Source organism: Anastrepha obliqua, chromosome 6 (assembly GCF_027943255.1).
Source record: "Anastrepha obliqua isolate idAnaObli1 chromosome 6, idAnaObli1_1.0, whole genome shotgun sequence".
In the NCBI taxonomy this organism is placed as follows: domain Eukaryota; kingdom Metazoa; phylum Arthropoda; class Insecta; order Diptera; family Tephritidae; genus Anastrepha; species Anastrepha obliqua.
The window spans coordinates 1,896,363-1,919,967 of NC_072897.1; the positions used below are offsets into that span (position 1 = coordinate 1,896,363).

At 39.9% G+C, this 23,605-nt stretch overlaps 1 protein-coding gene across 1 annotated transcript in view; it reads left to right on the forward strand.

Moving 5' to 3' along the window:
• LOC129249860 (uncharacterized) overlaps positions 1 to 23,605 on the forward strand; it is a 283,989-nt gene that overhangs the window by 132,985 nt on the left and 127,399 nt on the right. Inside the window, exon 3 of the mRNA XM_054889528.1 lies at positions 6,317 to 6,627. Coding sequence (XP_054745503.1) covers positions 6,317 to 6,627 — 311 coding nt within the window. The remainder of the gene's footprint in view (positions 1 to 6,316; positions 6,628 to 23,605) is intronic.

Genomic DNA, 23,605 nt, shown 5'->3' on the forward strand with positions numbered 1-23,605 from the left:
AAGGAGTAAATGGGGACAAAAATAAGCTATTTGAAGCTGCTAAACAAGCCTGGTAGGATATTCCAATTGACGTTATCAACAATCTAATAGCTTCCATGCCAAAAAGATGTAGTGAAGTTATAAAAAATAATGGTTATGCTATAAAATATTAGTTAATTATTGTTATTTCAATATGTTTTCTCGCTCTAAATATCGCATATGTATTGTTTTTTACGCATATATTTTTATGAAGTAAACTATTTGTTAAGTTTTTTTATGCGTTCAAGAAATGAATAGTTCCTCTTAATTTCTGGGTATTTAATTTATATTTGAAGTGACATTTCACATTAGGAAAATATAATTACATATAATTACAAGTATGAATGAGCTCAATTTGTTTCGTCCGACACTGTATATGCGCATAGGTATATAAATTCACATATGTCATCTTTCTGTGTGCCTGGTAATGAAGCGTTTTCTATAAAGGATTTGATTTGAGAATTCAATCAACTAGTTTAACAAACAGACATAATAATATACATATGTGAATTGTTCAGCGCTGTTCATAACAACAGCATAATGCTGTGCCTATGAGTGCGCGCTGGATACCTTGGAAATTTTTTGCGAATCGTAATATTTTTCTGTGGCAAGTAAATTAGATTAGATAAGAGTTGTGGGGGGTTGGACAAGTCCAAGCGCTCAGTCAGTAGACCATTGTACTACACCCGGATAGATATCAGTAGAAAGAATAGAGATAGGAAAGATAAAATGTGGTTGGTAAAAACGTATAAATTAGTTTGAGATCACTCTTCCACAAACCTCTTAGATTCATTGATGAATTTTAAGAGATCCGGAAGAGGAAGAGTATGAACTTTGTCCATACTCAGTGTATCGCAACCCAATATCCCAAGTCTGGTTCTGGAAAATGCAGGACAGCTACAGAGAAAATGCTCTGCAGTGTCGCCATTCTTAAGACAGGATACCCATATCGGGCTGTGTACGACCCCCATGGTAGCCATATGCTGACCACAGACGTTGTGCTCTGTGATCACACCTAACCAGTACTCTCAGGACCTTCCTGCTGAGTTTTAGGAGAAAGGTCGCTGTTTTCCTATTTGGTTCTGTCAAGAATAGCCAATTTATATTTATTCTGGTTAAAATTTATATTTAAAAAAATTTATAATTAATTAAAAGAAATACACAGGTGTCAGGAACATCCACTCGCACCTTCAACGAACCGACGACCACTCGTTTCGAACGTCAACCAGCGAATGCCCTCTCACATGCAAACTGTCGGTGACAGCTCGGCCTTTCCTGACATTTCGTCCTGCATAGACGAATCATCGTAGTCGATACCATCAAGTTCAGTTTTTGTAGTTCTGACTGCCTTTAGTATGACGTACTTACTGAATCCGCATACAGCTACTAGTATGTACGAAAACCCTGATTTGCTGCGTTGGAATGGACCCACATGATCAATAAAGATGTGCCTAAATGGGATCGGCAACACATCGCTTAAGTGCAATTGGCTTTGAGCTTTACCTCCCTTCAGTTTATTTAAGCAACACTCTTCGCAAGCTGCTATGTATGATTTTACATACCTCCTCATACGTGGAAACCAAAAATATTTGCATAGTCGCTGTAATGTTTTTTCTAAAGAAAAATGTCCAGAGTCATTATGAGTTGTTAAGTCAACTCGCCATCTTACTGCCTTTGGTACTGCTAATTTCATTTCGTCTTTAACCTTTCTAAATAATCGAATGTTATGCTCTGCTACCACCAGCTGGTACCGTATCGAATACTTTCAAAGCCGGAGCGTTTGTATCCGTTCGGATGACATGACCCAGTCAACGTAGCCGCTGGATCTTTATTCGCTGAGCTATGTCTATGTCGTCGTAAAGCTCATGCAGCTCATCGTTCCATCGTCTGCGATATTCGCCGTTGCCAACGTGCAAAGGTCCAAAAATCTTACGCAGAATCTTTCTCTCGAACACTCCAAACGTCGCTTCATCGGTTGTTGTTATCGCCCAAGCTTGTGCGCCATACGTTAGGACGGATATTATGAGAGACTTGTAGAGTGTTAATTTTGGCACAGATTGTAGGATCGCCCTTCTTATGGATTGGGCAGAGCATACTTAAATTCTAATCTGCAGGCATTCTTTTATCAGACCCTATTTTGCATAGGAGTTGATGCATGCACCTTACCAGCTTCTCGCCGCCATGTTTGAATAGCTCAGCCGGCAGTCCGTCGGCGCCCGCGGCTTTGTTGTTCTTAAGCCGCGTCATCGCTATTCTCACCTCGTCATGATCGGGTAGCGGAACGACAATTCCGTCGTCAACGATTGGGGTATCGGGATCTTCACTTTCTCGGTGACATGCGCAGCTGTCATTGTTTAATAGGTTCGAAAAGTGTTCCCTCCATAATTTAAGATTGTTCTGTACGTCAGTCACCAGTTCGACGTCTTTGTTCTTACAGGAAAACGCCACGGTCTTGAAACCTTCTGTAAGTCGCCGAACTTTCTGGTAGAATTTTCGGGCGTTGTTCCTATTGGCCAGCATCTCAAGCTCCTCGCACTCACGTATTTCGGCCTCTCGTTTCTTCTTTCGGATAATACGTCTCTCTTCCTTTTTTAGCGATCCCACATGGCTCGCGTTGCGCCCGATCGCAGCGTGGCTCTATAGGCGGCATCCTTCTTTCTGCGGCAGCAAGACATTCCTCGTCGTGCCAATTGTTTTTTCGGGCTCGCCGGAATCCGATTTCTTCTTCGGCGGCGGTACGTAGAGAACGAGAAATGTTGCTCCATTGTTCGTGGATGCCGGTTTGTTGGGCAGTACTCTCTGAGAGCAGGAGTGAGAGTCGAGTGGCGAATCTTCTGGCTGTCTGTTGTGAGTGCAGCTTTTCGATGTCGAACATTCTTTGAGTAGGTAGATGCACGTTGTTTGCTGCACAGAGGCGTGTGCGCAGTTTGGCTGCAACAAGGTAGTGATACGAGTCGATGTTGGGTCCTCGGATCGTACGTACATCTAATACACTAGAAGCGTGTCTTCCATCTATCACAACATGATCGACCTGGTTTCGTGTTTTTCGATCAGGAGACAGCCAGGTAGCTTGGTGGATTTTATTATGCTGGAATCTGGTGCTGCAGACTACCATGTTTCGGGCCCCGGCGAAGTCTATCAGCCTCTGTCCGTTACCGGATGTTTCGTTGTGCAGGTTGAATTTTCCGACTGTGGGCGCGGGCAGTGCTCATAGGAACGTTTAAAGCGCTCATAGAAGGAATCTTCGCATCGTCCTTCTCTTCCGTCGGGGCGTGGGCGCAAATTAGCGAGATGTTGAAAAATCTGGCTTTGATGCGGATTGTTGCGAGACGCTCGTCCACCGGAGTGAACAACAGTACTTGGCCCATTTCCATGGCAGCCGGTTCTACGTACCGGAATGACTCGGGTTTTTCCCGACCAAGGACTGCCGCCCCAGTATACTAGCCTTGTCTAGTGAAATGCATATCACCCCAACCCTTACGTCACAGGAGCAAACTCTCGCAGCAATCCTGGTCCAAATGCTTCTCCTCAGGGCTGGGATCGAATCCAACCCTGGGCCAGAAGTATTCTACTGCTGCGTCTGCCACAAACGGCTTCACCCGAACTCCACCTCGGTTAGGTGCAACAAGTGCAACGGGTGGATCTGTTCATCCCTTAAGACACATAGGGAGTGGTCCACACGGTATGTGGCCTCGCGTTGCTCCCGCCAGCAGGCGTCTGATGCCTCAACGGCTACTACTCCCCCTGATAGGCCGGCACCACCAACCGCCACCACAACCCATACCTCCACGGTAAGGAGTCTATCGGAGCAACAAAACTCCCCCGACGTAGCCCATCCCGTTCCCTTTTGATCCAAACCCCAGTGCGGGGACAGACCAGCAGCTCCTGGTCCCCCGCACAGTCTGTTACGTGTGTCAGACCGTAAAACCTCGGAATCTGGTATCAGTCCAATGCAATTCTTGCAATGGCTGGTGCCATTTTCGGAGATGTTCCGGCCTGCGCACCACCCGTGAGTGGACAACTCCCTGCGTTGCCCCCTGCTGCAGAGCTCTGCACCCACTACCGGCCCCGGAGGCGCGGCCGCCCACCACCATCAGGCCGCAACAACCACAGTGGATTGCGCAGCAGGCCCAACGTGGACAACCCCACGCGTTCCTCACCCCCCCGAATCACCCAGACCTCGCCGAGAAGCTTCAAGCTTCTCCAATTCAACTGCAACGCACTTACGAGTAAGGTCGACGAGATAGTTGACTTTATGAGCAGGCACAGAAAGAAGAATCGACACACACCATCTTTTCGTCGACTTCAAAGCTGCATTCGACAGTACGAAAAGGAATTACGAGCCGTTTGATACCACACAAGGTTTGAGACAGGGTGCCTCGCCGTCGTGTGACTTTTTTAACCTGATGTCAGAGAGAATCTTACGAGCCGAAGAACTTAATCGCTCAGCCACAATATTTTATATAAGCGCACAATTGTTGGTGTATGCCGATGAGATTGATATTATCGGCCTTAACAACCGCGCTGTTAATTCTGCCTTTTCCAAACTGGATAAAGAGGCAAAGTGAATGAGTCTGGTGGTGAACGAGGACAAAACGAAGTACCTCCTGTCATCAAACAAACAGTCGGCGCACTCGCGTATCGGCATCCACGTCACTGTTGACAGTTACGAATTCTACATATGTAGGTTGCAAAGGACTTCGTATATGTCAGCCTAGAAATTCAACGTAGAATCTCTATTGCCAACAAATGCTAGCATGCGGGTCCTAACGTATGGCGCAGAAGCGTGGACGATGACAACATCCGATGTAGCGACTCTTGGAGTGTTTGAGTGAAAGATTCTGCGCATAATTTTTGGACCTTTCCACGTTGGCGCTGAACAGAATGTAGCTTCGTCGTCGGACGACCGGAAGGTCTTTGTGATCATAACGCTCTGTGCCAAGGAATCAGAACTATTGCGTATAAAGAATTGTATCTCAGCGAGAGGTGGATTAAGTTATCTACAAGAAAGGTGAACTTGTTCAAGAAGATTGTGCGTTTTCAGTTTCAACGCATTAGACATTAGAATGCCTCACAATTTTTTTGCGTAACGTGCGCTTTAAGCAAAACTTCTTTTAAACTTTTCTGCTCATACCACACTGTAAGACGTAAATGAACATGTCTTCAAAACGAGTGTACCAACATAAAAAAATAATAATCGAAAGTCGAATGTACGTAACCCCGAAATTTGAAACCTTCACCTTATTTTTTTAACACACCTCGTATATGTCAACATATTTTAAAATAAAATCTGACGCATTAAATGCAATTAGAGATTTTAAAGCTAAAACCGAAAGATAGACAGGATCTTTCAGAAAAGTTTTACGCAGCGACAATAGTACAGAATACCTAAGTCCTAAATTTAATTCTTTTTATAAGCAAAATGGAATATTCTATGAAGCACGTGGTATGCTAGAGGAGTCAAAGAGTTTGTAGTCTGAGGCTGTAAATGCGGTAACTTATTTACGAAATCGTGCATCCACAGAGGTTCATCACGGTAAAACGCCATACGAACACTGGTAACCATCGGTTTCTCACTTAAAAATCATCAAGGATGCGCAGCCGTAGCACTATAAAAGCAACAAAATCAGTCAAAATGTATGCCAAGGGTTCATAAATTAGTTTGTGTTGGATATTCGAACGAAAGATACAGATTGTATGAGGTACAGAAGGGGATACAAATTGTATGACAATCATGCTGAAGTTTTACTGCTGCGAAATACCGTTAGATGGAATACTATTTTGATGCATGTTTATTTTCTAATAAGGTCTTTATTTGAATTATTATAATTACACTTGAATTATCAAAAACCCTGGTATTATTATATCAAATATGGTTGCTTCAATAACCATTTTTTCCATAAAAATCATTGTTTCTAATCAAGTGTGTGTACTGTTTGTTTTGTATTTTCAAAAGTGCCAAAAAATCTTTTCTACAAATATTTAACAGATGAATGAATTAAATGAAACGAACCTAATATACCAATTCAAAAATATTTATACCATAATCTTTAATATTGAATAATTCTCTAAAGTATTAAGATTTTTAAAAATCTTTTTCGAGAATACTTAAATCACTTGACATCCTACTTATACCTACATATTAAATTCATCATTTCTCATTTGAAAAAATTAATAAATAATAAAATCTCACATAAAAATATTTTTTAACTTCGTATATCTGTAGTAACGCATATTAGTTTTTGATTTTGAAATTTGTTATAAATGATTCAATATGGTAATTCTTTCTCTTTTTCAGATTTCGTATAGATAATACAGACCATATTATAGATGTAAACAAAGGGAATTTAGCATTCGAATTCGATCAAGTACATATTATATGTCCCGTATACGAACCTGGAACTTTTGAAAATGAAACAGAAAAATATATAATATATAACGTGTCAAAAGTGGAGTACGAGACTTGTCGGATAACGAATGCTGATCCACGTGTTATAGCCATTTGTGATAAACCGCAAAAATTAATGTTTTTTACAATAACTTTCCGGCCATTTACACCACAGCCAGGTGGTTTGGAGTTCCTTCCTGGAAATGACTACTATTTCATTTGTGAGTATAACAATATCTTAGTACAGTAAAATTCCTCATTACGGGCAGTCCTCATTATGGGAAGGCTTCAATTTTTTCATTAATTTTCCCGTGCACTTCATGTTAAACCAATTTGACAAATTAGACAAATTAAAAAAAATCCGAAGCTAGCAAGACAAAATAAAGCCCAGAAACGAAAAATTCTCTTGTTATTGATTAACGCAGCATCTCGCAGGAAGTTTTTTTTTGACAATTGTATTTATAGTCAACTATAAAATACAATAAGCTTATATTTAGTTATGGCTCCTGTGGCCTTTAGCTAAAAATTGTTACAGAACATTGTTTTAAAACATTTGCCTTTTAAAATTGACACTGCAAGCTCAGCCTCAAAACTGTCAAAATCTATTAATGTACTGGAAGCTGTGTATTTCATCAAAACATCTTGGATTAAAGTAGAAGTAACAACAATCCAAAATCGCTTCCATGGTAATGGAACGAGTTGTACGGGTTAGTCTAAGGCACCCAGATTGATCTATTCCATTCCCATGGCAGCCGGTTCTACGTTACCGGAATGACTAGCGGTTTTTCCCGACCAAGGTCTGCCGCCCCAGTAAACTAGCCCTGTTTAGTAAAAAGTATATCACCCCACCCCTTACGTCACAGGAGCAACTCCTCGCAGCAACCTCGCTCCAAATACTTCTCCTTAGGGCTGGAGTTGAATCCTATTCTAATTCTATTGCTGCGTCTGCCAAGTGCAACGGGTGGAGCCATCTTAAGACCTGTTCAGGCCTTAAGACACACAGGGAGTGGACCACACGGTATGTGGCCTCGTGTTGCTCCCGCCAGCAGGCGTCAAATGCCTCCACGGCTACTACCCCCCATGATAGGCCGGCACTACCAACCGCCACCACAACTAGTACCTCTACGGTAACGAGCCTATCGGAGCAACACTACTCCCCTGACTTAACCCATCCCCTTCCCTCCTGCTCCAACCCCAGTGCGGGGACAAACCAGCAGCTCTTGGTTCCCCGCACAGTCTGTTCCGTGTGTCAGGCCGTAATACCTCGGAATCTGACATCAGTCAAGGGCAATTCTTGCAATGGCTGGTGCCATTTTCAGAGATGTTCTGGCCTACGCACCACCCGTGAGTGGACAACTGGCTACGTTGCCCCCTGCTGTAGAGCCCTGCTCCCGCAACCGCCACCTGTGGCGCGACCGCCCACCATCATCAGGCCGCAACAACAACAGCGGATTGCACAGCAGGCCCAACGTAGGCAATCCCATGCGTCCCTCACCCCCGAGTTACAACGACATCACCTAGAAGCTTTAAGCTTCTTCAATTTAACTGTAATGGACTCACGAGCAAGGTCGACGAGATAGTTGACTTCATGAGCCGGCACAGTATCAAGATAGCTGTGGTCCAGGAAACCAAGCTGCACGCTAGGTCCTCCCTGATCACCAGGGATGGCTATAACGTGCACAGACACAATCGCGAGCGAAACAATGGTGGTGGCCTGGCATTTATAGTCCACCACACAGTGCAGTATCGCTTCATTGATGAAGGGATTGACCGCAGGGACAGCACCTTAGAATGTCAAGGCATAGCTGTACGGACAGGCGATTCCGAGCTCGAAATATTTAACATTTATATACCCCCTGTCACCTGCTGCCCGGCAGAATATCACCCTGATATAGGTGCGCTAATCAGAGGTGAAAACTGATTGGTTCTAGGTGACTTTAAATACGCATCACGATCTTTGGCATTCAAGACTGCCAAATGATCGTAGGGGACAGCAATTGGCAGAGCAAATAGACGATTCGATATTTAGCACTGTAACCGAAGAAGCCCCCACCAGGGTAGTGGGCAATTGCAGCAGCTCGCCTGACCTAACAATAGCTAGCGCGGGTCTGATAAATAGCATAACGTGGCGACCTATGCTATCGCTTGCATCAGACCACTTGCCCAATATCGTCTCGATTGAGAGACATGCCGACTTTGTTTCCGCGAACCACCGGCCCTATTTTAACTTTAAAAAATCTAATTTGGCCGGCTTAACGGAATTCACTGAGGACACCTTCGCCGCTCTTTCCATCCACACCGATGTGCTCGTAGGCGAACGCGCATTCCGCAAGGTGCTCACAGCTGCTGCGGCTCGCTTCATGCCAGTTGGAAGCTTTAAGGACATCCGTCCTCATTTCCCAGCCGAAGCAGCCAATTTAGCAAACGAGCGTGACCACCTAGGCCAGGTCGATCCTGGGGATCCCCGCATAAGGGATCTCAATTTGGAGATCCGGCAACTGGTAGGCCAACACAAGTCGACTAAATGGGTTGAGCACTTAAAGACCCGTAATCTCACCTCTGGGGTGAGTAAGCTCTGGTCCACCGTTAGGTCCCTTTCGAACCCGACGAAGCACAACGACAAGGTGCCCATCACCTTCAACGGTTGTACTTTGTCGGACCCGAAGAGATGCGCGAGCTATTTTAGCCGGCTTTTTATACTGCATCCTTCGGTCGACAGATCCAAGCGTCGTGCTACCAGAAGGCTGCACTAACGGACGAACGACAGTGCGCCACTTACTTTCTCCGGTGATGAGGTTCAAGGGGGGCATCAACAAATCGAAAACATGTAAAGCCATTGGCCCTGACGGACTAAACGCGCTGATGCTGACGCGCCTGGGACCTTTGGGAGTAGGATTCCCCACAAGGGTCTTCAATCTGTCCCTGGCCACTCTCATCATCCTTGACAAGTGGAAAGCAAGGAGAGTGGTCCCACTACTGAAACCTGGGGAACCCGCCAACCAAGGGGAATCTTATCGTCCGTTAACTCTCCTTTCCCCAGTAGTGAAGACACTTGAAGCCCTCCTACTCCCACTCTTCACGAAACACCTGGCTCCAGCCCCACATCAGCACGGCTTCCGACGAGTGCATAACACCACCACTGCACTCACCGCCATAAAAGCCCAAATAAAACGCGGGCTTAACCAAAACCGCCCCTGCGAGAGGACTGTCCTAGTAGCGTTGGACCTGAAGAAGGCTTTCGACACAGTCAACCATTCCACGCTACTAGATAATATTTATCAGTCGACACTCCCGCCAGGGCTGAAGAGGTGGTCCGCAAACTATCTAAGCGGTCGTCACTCGTCAGTGACTTTTCGAGATCAAGCATCGAAGCAGAGGAAGATTAAGCAAGGTGTATCGCAGGGTGGTGTCCTTTCTCCCTTGCTGTACAACTTCTATATTTCGAAGCTCCCCCAACCGCCACCGGGAGTTTCCCTGATCTCATACGCTGACGACTGTACGATAATGGCGTCGGGCAATGACATCGATGGCCTGTGTTCCAAAGTGAACAACTACCTCACCGACCTTTCTCGCTTTTTCACTGCGAGGAATCTCCAACTTTCTAACTTTCACTACCTGGACAAAGGAGGTCAAGCTGTCCCTTAAGGTTAAAGTCGACGGCACACCAATTCCGACGGTAAACAATCCCAAAGTTTTAGGAGTAACCTTCGACAGTTTTCTCTCCTTCTCAGTGCACACAACCGCAATTGCCACTAAAGTCCAAAACCGCAACAAGGTCCTCAAATCGCTTGCCGGCAACGCTTGGGGTAAAGACAAAGAACTGTTGTTTTCGACATTTAAGGCAATTGGTCGGCCGGTTCTGAACTATGCAGCGCCTGTCTGGTCGCCTGGAACTAGTGACACGCAGTGGACAAAGCTACAGACTTGTCAAACTACCGCCATTCGGACAGCGACCGTTTGCGTCCTGATGTCTCCCATCCAACACCTACACAACGAGGCACAAATGCTCCCAGTAATGGAGTATAACAAACTGCTCAGCAAGCAGTTCCTGCTGGGAAGTTATCGCAGGTTTCACCTCCGCAGACACCTGCTTGAGCCTGAGCCGCCTCCCAGGCACGTCAGGAGACATCTCTTAGACTACGCTGACGAAATCCAGGACAAAACTGACCGCGATCTACTGGACCTGACAGTATTTAGACAGTCAATAAACGACATTCACCGGGATACCGTCACCACCTTCATGAACTCCCGTCCTGTGAATGCCGTAATCGGAGTCCAATCACCACCTACAGCAGATGAAGAGCTCCAGCTTCCTCGTGAGACACGTGTAACACTGGCACAATTACGTTCTGGATATTGTAGCAGATTAAACTCCTACTTATCCAGAATCGACCCCGACATACCAAACATATGTCCGGCATGTGAAGGTACCCCGCACGACGCTAACCACCTTTTCACATGCCCCCTAAAACCGACTCATCTAACACCCCTTCTCGCTCTGGACCCATCCCTTCGAAACAGCATGTTTCCTGGATTTCTAGATGAGCTAGACGAAGATGACAGGTGATAAACCCGACACTTGCGGGGCTACTATTACTGTTAACAAACAAACAAAATCTATTCTGCGCTCCTAAGGGCTTAATTTTAATTGACTAAAGCCATTTGTGTCATTTCCAGAATTCCCTGGTTTTTAATATATTTGAAGACATTTTTTGGTTTCCTCTTTAAAGTTTTTTTGTTAAAGCCGAAAAATGGTTCTTCCGCCCTTTTTTTGGCATACAAGTGTGCTTTCTCGTTTCCTTCGTTGTTACACTCTATAAAAACTTTTGAATTAAACGTAAAACTATTTAAGCCTGTGAGGGCTGATTGACTGTCCGAAAGTATTTTAATTTTTACTTACTTTTTCGAACGACGCCAAATCGAATAGGGCTGCCATTTAAATAAATAAAAAAAAAAAAAAAAAAAATGAATTTGTAAAGAACACCTCCACCAGGCGGTGGAAATTCGTTAAAAAATCGAGCCACTATTAATCGCTCCACACCACTAGGTGGCGCTGCAAAGCTAACTAATGCCGACATTAACCCAAGTGTGGCTCAAAACAAACAAAACAAAAAAACTACTGTAATTGCGAATCTGAAATTTTCTTACAAAACAAGATCTCTGAACTTGAAGCAATATGTATGCAACTTAAGCAAGAAATGCTTTAACTTAAAGCTGATAATGCTAAGCTAAAAGATGAAAATCTAAACTTAAAAGGTCCACTAAGTACAGGGACATTGAAAGATACAATTGTCGCTGATTATGAAACTGATGAGGAAGAACTTAACCGAGAATCCTGGATCCTAAAAAAAAAACAAGAAGGCCAGCTAAAAAGAGAAAAGCTGATGAATCGTTGGAAACAAACAACTCCTACAGCAAAACCAACAACAGCATTGGTGATGAAAAAAGAGGTTGTCTGTAAAGTCGGTTTACTGACGATAGTTTAACGTGATAACGTCATAAGAAAATACTGATCGAATGGTTGCATTTTTCAAAAGAAAATTTTAATTTTATTTGTTTGATAGATATTTTGTATGGATATAGAGAATGAGTTAACATTAACATAACATAATATACTTTAATATAACATAACATAACATAACAAATTACCCCGCGGCAAGGAGACCGACATGACATATTGTACATACACGTCCGAAGGTTACCCGGGTCCACGTTTTGACCTATATCTTGAGACCCTATCTACCAATAGGTATCCAAACTATACGGAAACCATCTTCAATACCTCCTTAACAATGTGTGTAAGTTTGGTTTAATTCGGTGCAAAGACACGGCGGGTCCACGTTTTGGCATATATTTCCAGACCCTAGTCATCAATAGGTATGAAAATTACCCCGTATTAAAGCACTTATCAACAGCTTTCATTTGATACCCATATTGTACATACACAACCAAAGGTTACCCGGGTCCACGTTTTGACCTATATCTCGAGACCCCAGTCACGTAGCGGCATGAAAAATACTCTGTACTAAAGCATTCACCAACAGCTTCAATTTGATATCCATATTGTACAAACACATTCTAGGGTCCACGTTTTGGTCTCTATCTCGAGACCCTAGTCACGGAGCGGCATGAAAAATACTCTGGACTAAAGCATTCACCAACAGCTTCCATTTGATACCCATATTGTACATACACATCCGAAGGTTACCCGGGTCCACGTTTTGACCTATATCTCGAACCCTATTTCCAAAATAAAATATAATCCATGTTACTCGTGGAGGATGTAGCTTTCGAATGGTGAAAGAATTTTTAAAATCGGTCCAGTAGTTTTGAGCCTCTTCATTACAAACAAACAAAGTTTTCCTCTTTATAATATTAGTATAGACAACATATCTTATAAGGTATATGGTAAATATTACCATACATTTTTTCCTTCATATATAATAAAAAAATTACTAATAATAACATTAAAACAACAGGTGTTATTAATAAACTTGGTTTTATTTTAAATTCTTCAAGTGAATCAAATTAATAATAATCAATAAGAAGGCATATGCAAATACAAATACGTGAATTTATATATGTACATATGCGCATATACATACATATATACGCTCACTTAAGTAGGAGAGAGCAAGATGTCGAACGTTGCCGTTCGTTTGCTTTGTTTGCTTTGTCGTTCGTTCCGCGCTTTCGCTTGCAGTTCATTCAATGCAATGAGCAAGGTAACGACAAATGAGCAAGGTAACGGCAATGAGCAAGGTAACTACATATGAGCAAGGTAACACTAATGAGCAAGGTAACGACACATTTTTTCGTGCGTGCAGCCTGTTAAATCGAATTATAAGACGTTATCACGTCAAAAATCAATTCCTAAGCGTCCGCCTCTATAATGGTGACAAATGTAAGTGATTACCAAAAACTATATTTTTATATAAAAGATAACTCGGAAAATGAATTTAATATTAAATTACTAAATATTGATGTGCACAAAATAAACATGGTTGATGTAAATGACTACAGAGTAGTAACCAAAATATTATCCGATAAAAATATATCCTGGTACCCATACGAAAATAAGCAATCCGGAGATATTAAAGTTGTATTAAAAAATTTGCACCACTCAAATCAACTAAGCAGTTTACTAAAAGATTTAGAAGCGCAAGGTTTTAAGCCAAAAAGTGCCATTAACAAACTAGCTTGGAAAACCAAAAAGCCACTAGATATGTTTCTTGTCAGCTTTGAACCGACCGATAAAATTATAAGATATATTCAAGATAAATACAATAGAATATTAAATACTGTAGTTAATGTAGAACCAGTTAAAAGTTCGACATTAATACCACAATGTAAGAACTGCCAATTGTATGGACATACTAAAAATTATTGTGGAAAACCACCAAAATGCGTAAAATGTGGAGAAAAGCACCTTACAGTTTATTGTACAAAACTGTCAACTGAAAAACCAAAATGTAGCAACTGTGGAGAAGCGCTCCCAGCAAATTATAGGGGATGTGCAGTTGCCAAGGAACTGCAAAAGCTCGGAAATAAATCTCGCAATATTTTAAATACTAAATCGCATGAAAAAGAACCTGAAAATAAAAATTTAGAAACAAGAGCACAACAGACATATGCTACTATAGTTCGATCTGATAATGCACCGCAGCCAACCGAAAACTTTGATACTAGTCAAATCTTACAAAATATTTTGTCAAAGCTATTAAATATGGAAGAAGCTATTACAAATATTGATGAACGATTAAAACAACAAGAATATAATAACGGAAGGAGTATCCAAAAGAAGAAGTAAACATATTGAATACCTTCAAAGTAATGCTATGGAATGCAAACGGTCTTTCTAAACATGAACATGGGTTACAAATTGTTTTAGACGAAAACAACATAGATGTCTACTTAATAGCAGAAACACATTTCACAAAACAGTCGTTTATAAAATTTAAAGGTTACAACTTGTATCACACAATACATCCATCAAATTCAGCAAGAGGAGGTAGTGCCATAATCATCAAAGAAACGTTAAAGTACAGTGAAGAACCAAAATATCAAACGGATAAAATTCAGGCAACACTAACTAAAATTTATACAAAGAAGTACAGCATAATGCTAGCAAGTCTATATAGTCCACCAAAACATGCACTTAAAACAGAAGATTATATTGTATTCTTCAAACATGTTGGAGATCACTTTATTATAGGTGGCGACTTCAACGCAAAGCACCCGCATTGGGGATCCAGATTGACAAGAACGAAAGGAAAGGAGTTACTATGTGCAATAAACCAGTATAATTGCGAAACTTTTTCATCAGGGAGTCCAACATATTGGCCTTCAGATCAACACAAAGTTCCAGACTCAATAGACTTTCTCATAGTAAAAAATATAAGTTGCAACTATCTGCAAGTAGAAGAAAGCACTGATTTAAACTCTGATCACTCACCAATTGTATTCACTTTAAGCGAATACTTAATATCAAAAATAAACAAACCAACACTCGTGAATCATAAAACCGACTGGCAAAGTTTTAAGCTAATTCTAAGGGAAAATATAAATCTGAATGCTTCCATAAAATCGAGAAAGAAATTAGACGTAGAAATCGAAAAATATATCAAAATTATCCAACAAGCGGCCTGGCAATGCACACCGGAAATAAAAAGAAGACTTAAAGGAAATAGTTATCCGAGGGAGATTTTAATGATAATAAAAAATAAACGTAGATTGAGAAGAAAATGGCAACAAACCAGTGCACCACAAGACAAAGCCAAACTCAATAAACTCTCTACACAACTAAAAGAAGAAATAAAACAACTTAAAAATGACTCCATTAAAGATGCTCTAGAAAATTTAACGAGCGATAAACGTACGGACTATTCACTTTGGAAGGCAACTAAAACCTTGAAAAGGCCTATTATGCATTCCCCACCAATAAAAAATTATGATGGCAGCTGGGCCAAATCGAACGAACAAAAAGCTGAGAGATTTGCCGAATATCTTCAAAACATTTTTCATCCTAACGAAGGAGATGAATTAGAAAATATACCTCATCCTATTCGACAAAAAATCGATAAAATCCCCTTTACTTCCTTTAAAGAGATAAAGGACCCTATTAAAAATAAAATAGATAGCAAAACAGCACCCGGTCATGACCTTATTACAGGGAAAATATTAAAAGAATTTCCCAATAATGCTATTGTCAAATTGACACATTTGATTAATGCTGCATTTCGTTTAGAATATGTACCGCAACAATGGAAAATAGCGGAAGTTATTATGCTTCCAAAACCAGGAAAGCCACCACACGATGTGACATCATACCGACCAATATCGTTGTTACCAGTTTTATCTAAGCTTTTGGAAAAAATCTTGCTAAAAAGATTAAAACCATTGTTAGATGCAAAATGCCTTGTACCAAACCATCAATTTGGTTTTCGAAATGAGCACTCAACGATTGATCAAGTGCACCGCATTACTCTTGTAATTGAAAAATCACTGGAAGAAAAACAAATCTGTTCTGCGGTATTCCTGGATGTATCGCAAGCTTTTGATAAAGTATGGCATGTGGGACTAATCCATAAACTTCAAGCAGTTCTAACAATCCAGTACTCAAACATTTTAAAAGCCTACTTAACGAGCAGATAATCTAGAATAAAGCAAGCAGATGTCTATTCAGAACTGAAAGATATTAATGCAGGTGTCCCGCAAGGCAGTGTACTCGGGCCAATTTTGTATTTCTTGTATACTAACGATATACCCACATGCAGCAATACAACAACTGCAAAATTTGCCGATGATACTGGAGTATTAGCAACTGATGTAAAACACTTAGAAGCAATTCAGAAGTTACAAGCATCAGTAAATGCAATTCAAAATTGGACCAAAAAATGGCGTGTCAAGTTAAACGAAACCATGTCTGTGCATGTTGACTCCACTAATAGAAATATAAATTATAAACCAATATTTATCAATAATACGGCAATACCGCATGCAAATACGGCAAAATATCTAGGAATGACCTTAAATGCTAAGCTGAGATGGAAAGCACATGTCAAGAAAAAACACGAGGAGTTAATTCTTAAATACAAGAAAATGTATTGGCTGCTAGGCCGACATTCTAAACTCTCTATTTATAACAAAATACTTTTATACAACCAAATACTGAAACCAGTGTGGTCATATGGCATACAGCTCTGGGGCTGCACCAGTGAAAGCAACAAAAACATCATTCAACGACTCCAAAATAAAGTATTACGCGACATCGTTAGAGCGCCGTGGTACATTCGTAATTGCAATCTACATAAGGATCTTAATATAGACCCCATTACGGATATCATAAAAAAATTCGCAAATAAGCATAAAGAGAGACTTCAGCAGCACATCAATGATGAAGCAGCAAAACTACTGGTAACTGATAACCTCACGAGAAGATTAACAAGGACAAAACCGCTTGATCTCTTTTCATAAACTTTTGTCTTTACTTGAGATGTTTTAATTTAATTAAATATATGTAAAATGAATTGCTTATTATTTTTGTTAACTAGATTGGAATAGTAATAAAAAAAAAATAAAAATAAAAAAATAAAAACTTTTTCGAACTCTCTTTTGGATACAATTTCCACTATTTCCATTATGGCGAAAAGCTCCGCATGATGTTTGTACTCAGTGTTCAAGATTTGTGTGCTCTAGGCCCCACTATTCCTGCTCCTACCCCCTGGAGTGTTTTGGATCCACCTGTATACCATATCTGCGAGTCATTTTGTAGCCATGTTGGGCAAGTGTTCCACTCTTCCTTAGACGGGAACTTAACCTTGTATCTCATAGCAAAATTAAGTACGGGTTCCGTGTGGTCATTCACCTAGGATATGCATGGTGGAAGAACTCTTGGTTTAAAGTTTCATTTCATAAGAAAGGAGAATTTAACGGCGGCCGTCGTAGACGAATGGGTTGGTCCGCGAGTACCATTCGGAATTCGGAGAGCGTAGATTCGAATCTCCCCGCGGCAGGCAATGCCAACCCTTCGAGTGTATTTTTGTCATGCGACTGTTCCTGATAAAAAATATCTCCCGTTCAAAGTCGGCTTAAAACTGCTAAAAAGAGTGTAGGCGGCAGTTATATATTATATGTATACTAGCGGACCCTCACCCGCTTCGCTGGGTGAAAGACAAATATAAATGAAAAGTGTTCTTTGTTTTTTTCTTGTTTCATCATTTAATTCATGCTCGGCTATTATTTTGTGACTTATTCTAATAACAATGTTTTATTTATTTTAGTGACTTACTTTAATGATTGTAAACTAACAACTTATTCTAAAGCCTTTTGATACACAAAATGTTTGGTTTTATTTTCATGCGGTGTATAAATATAAAGTAAAGATGCTTTCCCTACTCGAGAACATCCTAAATACAGTTGCCCATGTCCAAAGCATGGATAAGTTAGGTCAATTCCACATAATTGAAGTGTTTGACCTTGAGACTTATTGATTGTAATAGCAAAAGCAAGGCGAATGGGAAATTGAAGTCGCTTAAAATCAAAAGGCAAATCTGTTGAAATCATTGGAATGCGCGGAATCAAAACATCTTCACCTTTAAATTTGCCTTTCAAAATTGTTGCTTCAATTACATTGTTCATTGTCCGTTTCACTGCTAATCTTGTCCCATTGCATAGTTTCGGCTGATTGATATTTCGCAACATAATGATCACTGTGCCGACTTTCAATTGCAAACGATGTGGTGGCAAGCCAGGCAAATTAAGTGAATTCAAAAATTCAATTGTATAATTCACTACATCGTCGGGATTAGTGATTGAATCAATTGATTTATAGGTGACAACTTCACCTGGAATTTGAGTCAAAATACTGGCATTGATTTCATTGACATCGACATTTTTGGCAGCTAATATAGCTCTCTCGCTTAGCCAATCTTGATTTCGATAGTTTTGTGCAATATTTGGGAATACATTTTGCACTAATTGTACTCTTGATTCTTTTACGGTACAAAAATTAGTTGGAAGTGTGATCATGCCTGTATTCTTATCAATTGGTTTTCGTCCATTTCCAATTTGCAAAAAATGTTCGGAAAATTCAGCAGCTGTTGGATCATTCTGTAACTGCACACGAACATTAGTAGTTAATATGAGTTTTTGAACATATCTCCACAGATTAGAAGATTTAAGGTACGCTCTCAATTCATCAGCTGCTGTTGATCTGGGAATAACAGGCAAAGTTTGTCGAAAATCACCGGCCAATAGAATTAGTGCACCACCAAATATGTTTGTGTTATTTCGAAAATCTTTCAGTGTTCTATTTAAGTCTTCGAGTGATTTTTTATGAGCCATCGTACATTCATCCCGTACAATAATTTTACATGTTTGTAAAACCTTTCCCATTCCAGAATTTTTAGAAATGTTGCAAGTTGGTTCTTCATTTACTTGCATATTTAATGGTAACTTTAATGCAGAATGTGCAGTGCGACCGCCGTCCAATAAAGTTGCCGCTATTCCAGATGATGCCAAAGCCAATGCAATATTATTCTGTGATCGAATGGTGGCCAAAATTAACGACAAGGAAAACGTTTTTCCAGTCCCACCTGGTGCATCTAAGAAGAATATTCCTCCTCTTTCATTTGCAACATTGTCTATAATTGTGTCATATGCCTGCCTTTGTTCTGTGTTTAATTTTGGTAGGCTTGTTGTTACAAATGTGTTCAGATCATTTCGATCATATTCTTTATCACGTCTTAATTCTGCATTGTATGCATCATGCATCGGACGATTTGGTGCGATCATACCTAGCTCACTCAGAGTTTTATTTGCAATCATCAGGCAAAAGTCTTCGATTTTAATTAATGTTTCATTATATAATTCATCTGTATAATTCAAATTTGGAAGTAATGCGAAGTACTTGATATAGGATATCTTCTGTCATGTATTCTTGGTAAGTACTCCACAATTCTTTTGGGTTTTCCTGTGAAACATGTAGCAATAATGATGGCAAATAGTGTTCTTATTTGGTGTGGAGAACTTGTTGCACATGCATCCATAAGAGTTGCATCCCACTGATTGTCATTTTCAAGCAAATTCAATTCTTTGCATGCTTGCTGATAAGTACAACAAATATGACCATTAACTCGTTTCAAACTTTCGAATGATCTTGGGCCGGGAATATCAACTAAGAGTAAGCGTAAATAGAAACATTCCACTTTACTTGGATGCACAGTGTAAAGTCGTCCGATTGCATCACTCAAATGAACACCTGGATATCCATCTACAGGTATTCCTCGTTGCCTTCGTACCCAGGACCTTGATGATGCATTCCAAGTATAATATTTAGGAACATTTGAATAAAGCAATGTTCTTGCAAATGAATCTGTTTCACATAAGTTGAAAAATGCAGTTAGTGTTGTTGCTGGTGGTCGTTCGGCCATTTGTTGAGCAGTATTTTCAGTGAAATAAACACCTTGTTCATTTTCTAAATGGACTGACAAATGAATAACAGCTGGATGGCGATCATGAATCGGAAATGATAATATTCTCCAAACTGCTTCGTTGCTACTAATGTATCTTCCCATTTGGTAATTAGTAATTTCATCATTTCGATTTACAACTCCAAATACTGCCATGTCACTTCCTTTATTGATATATTTGCATATGTATAATACAATATTCAACATTTATATGTGCGTTAAATGTTTTCGATAATAATTTGGAATACTGAACTATCCAACGGTTATCGATCTCCACATCTTGATTATTTATTTTCACAGTGACTGTTTTTCCATTATCTTCTGGTGATCTTCTACGGTACAATGGATATTCATCATTTCCAGTCATTGTTTCAGCAATTAATTGCCTTGGGTAGTTTTTTGAACATTTACCATCAACCATACATGGAGAATTTTGATTTAACGTACCACACGGTCCATGAATCATGTTTTTGGTTACAGTAGTATGTAATTCTGGATCTTCATTTATATCTGGAATTTCAGCACATATAATATGATCAATTTTATCTGTGGTTAGTTTTTGTTTTAACCAAATCAAAATATGCTCATGAGGCAAGCCTCTTTTTTGCCATTCCACAGAATACATCAAACATTGTACATCTCCGTAAACTTTATGTTTTACAATGAAATTCATTAGAGACTGTAGCTTTCGTCTAAACACTCTTGCAGTAATATCATGCCTATCAGTAGCTGATTGCCCAGTATATAAATGATTCTTAATATCATCCCGTTTCGGATTGCATGTGAAAGTTATGAATAAGTCGGGTCGACCATAATTTCTGACATAACACATTGCATCTTGGGCGTATTCATGCATATGCCTTGGACTGCCTGTATACGATGAAGGTAATATTACCATTCAACCAATGTTATTAACGTTGGTATCGTTGTTAACTGCATCTCGTAAATGTATGTATTCGTCACAGCGTAATTTTCCTTGGTTGAATCTAATGTAATTCAATCGTTCTGTTTCTATTTTCGCATACATGTCAACGATATACTGATGAAATAATTTACGACATTTTAAAATGTGATTCTCTTGATTTTCTCTTATCATGATTCTGTATGTATAATAATTCATTGCGCTTACAGTTTTATTTGTCTCTTGACCATTTGCTGGATTTATTTGTTTTATATCAATCGAATAACCATCTTCACCACGACAGAACATAGAGGATATTGTAATGCATTATATTTTCGATGCGTTTCATTAACACGTTGCAGTGTATCATTTCTTCTTTGCAAAACAATATCTCTTGGTTGAAATTCATCTCCAGATATAACAATTGCAACCTCGTTGCTTGAAGTTGGTTGATTGTATCTTCCACGATGTTCGCCGGCAGGAGTTTTATTTGCATCAATTTTAATTTTATGATTATCAGATGACAATCTTTCGATTGTTCTTTTAAAACTTTGCACCAAAACATTGTGTGTGTGTAATAAATCTTGTAACTCTCTCATAATGATTCTGTTTATGTTTCTGGAAAATGCACACCGTGCTTCAAGTTCATCATCGTTGTCATTAATGAAATAAATTTGCAAAAATTTTGACTCTTGATCGGGTAGTGGTAGTAATGAACCTATTAAGTGATATGCTTGCCCTTGAATCTGAAAAAAGCCATAATTTGTGTCCATAAAATCTAATGATTCATTAGATGTGTCAGCGAATGTTGTTGAACGTTGAAGTATATGTATTACCTTGAACGTTGGCATGAAGTTATCGGTAATAATTTTTCCAGTACCCAAAGATGTCATTTGAAAACATGAATTATATGTGGAAATTTTTTGAAGAAAATGTTTGGAATCGGATGATGTTCCCGATAATAATGTAGCTAATGGTTCGGATGGATATTGTATGTCTGGTAAACGAACTTTTCCTGCAGCGCAACACATGCCTGGTGTTTCAGTTTTGAATTTCAATGCTTGACAAAATCCGCAAATTTTATCCATACTTCCAATGACAACGTATTTGTGAGATGAATAATCAATTTATCGATTATATGGAAATGCTGCACCATTCAAATGCACAGACTTGATATTTATTGGCCGATTTTGAGAACGTGACCTAGTACGATCTCTTTGTTGACTTAATCATCAGCATGATTTTCCTCACTTTCATTTTGTCTGTGATTTTGCACATTTCTATTGTGACGTGCATTACGTCCGATGTTAGCATGTCTTCTACCTCTTGGCATTTCTTTTACCGAATCAAAGTGGTCTTCTTTATGTCACTCTGAGCCCTTGATTGCTACTTTTCTTGGTTTTAAACTGGAATTCAAATTAACATACTGTTAGCGCCATCTTTTAAAAATATAATTGAACTGTGAGCACGCGTTGAAATGAAAATCACACAGAACAGAAATGGGAAATGATCAGCAAAAATAATATATATTTTTGAAATTTTTCTTGAAAATATCTACGGAAAGTGTGAAAACAATTTCTTTTCTTAAATATCTTAAGTAAAAACTTCTAAAATATTAATTATTTTTGCCGATTTCTGTTGTGTGTATTTTTCACACCATTTATTCACTGTTTCACTTGTTATCAATCATTTGCAAAATTAATATATACTTTGTAAATTTTTCGTGAAAATATCGTTGGAAAATGTGAAAACAATCTCTTCTCTTAAATATTTCTGACGCACTTTTTTTATCTCTTTGGTTGATGCCTGGAAACTGCTTCACTTGAACACTTTACCAAATAAAACACTTTCTTGTTAGGTTTAACACTTACTTTCACTATGCACTATTACTGATAACCTTTGGTAATCTTCTAAGAAAACGGCATTGCTTAAGTACTTTTTTAGCGACGACCTGTTCAGGCTCGTTGAGCCAATGGTTTTGCTTCGGTTATCCCGAAGTGTGGGTGTAAAGAAGAAGTATTTAAGCAAAGTGTTAAGTTAGTCACAGCAGCATTGTGTTACGATTAGTTATTGCAGGCGGTCAGCTACAGCTGTGCCTGCTAATTCGTATGTTTCTATTCTATGCGAATGCAGGCGTGCAGCCACTGCTGTATGAATATATGTATATGTATGTATGTTTGCATTCCATTGAAATGTATGTAAGGGAATGAAAATTTAGGCATAAATACTGCTGCGTTAACTTGTACATATGTGAGTAAAATGTACGCTCCATGCAACCGTTTACAATAACAACCACACGCGTAAAAAGAACGCTGCCTCGTGTATACTGTGTGTTGACGAAGAAGTAAAGGAGATTTTAACCAAACATAGTTACAAACCTTCTCCACATGTGTCTCTTCAATGTGGCAAAGTTTTTTGGCTCCTGTTGCCACATCCTTGTAGGAGGCAGAGGTTTGTTTTACATGTAGGACAGGAAGGTGCTGGAGCTGTCTGTTCCGATGGCCTCTGCCGTTTTGGACCTGGCTCGACGACATCTGTCTTATTCTTTGGCATAGGGCCTATTTTTAGGGAGGCAATTAAACCTCTTCTTACCTTCTCCATTCAATTTCTTAGGTTTTCCGGCTGTTTCTGGGGCAATGGGTTGCTGTTTAAGCGTTTCAGCTGATGAGGCCTCATCTAAGCTGTGTACCCGTGGCGGATCTGCCTCTGAGGCCCTGTCTTTAGGGTTTTGAGTAGCAGCCTTGTGGCTCGCGCCATTTTGAAGACTGCTCATCGCCCGTTGCTTGCGATGTAAAGGCTTCTTCTGGTGAGCTAATATGGCTGATC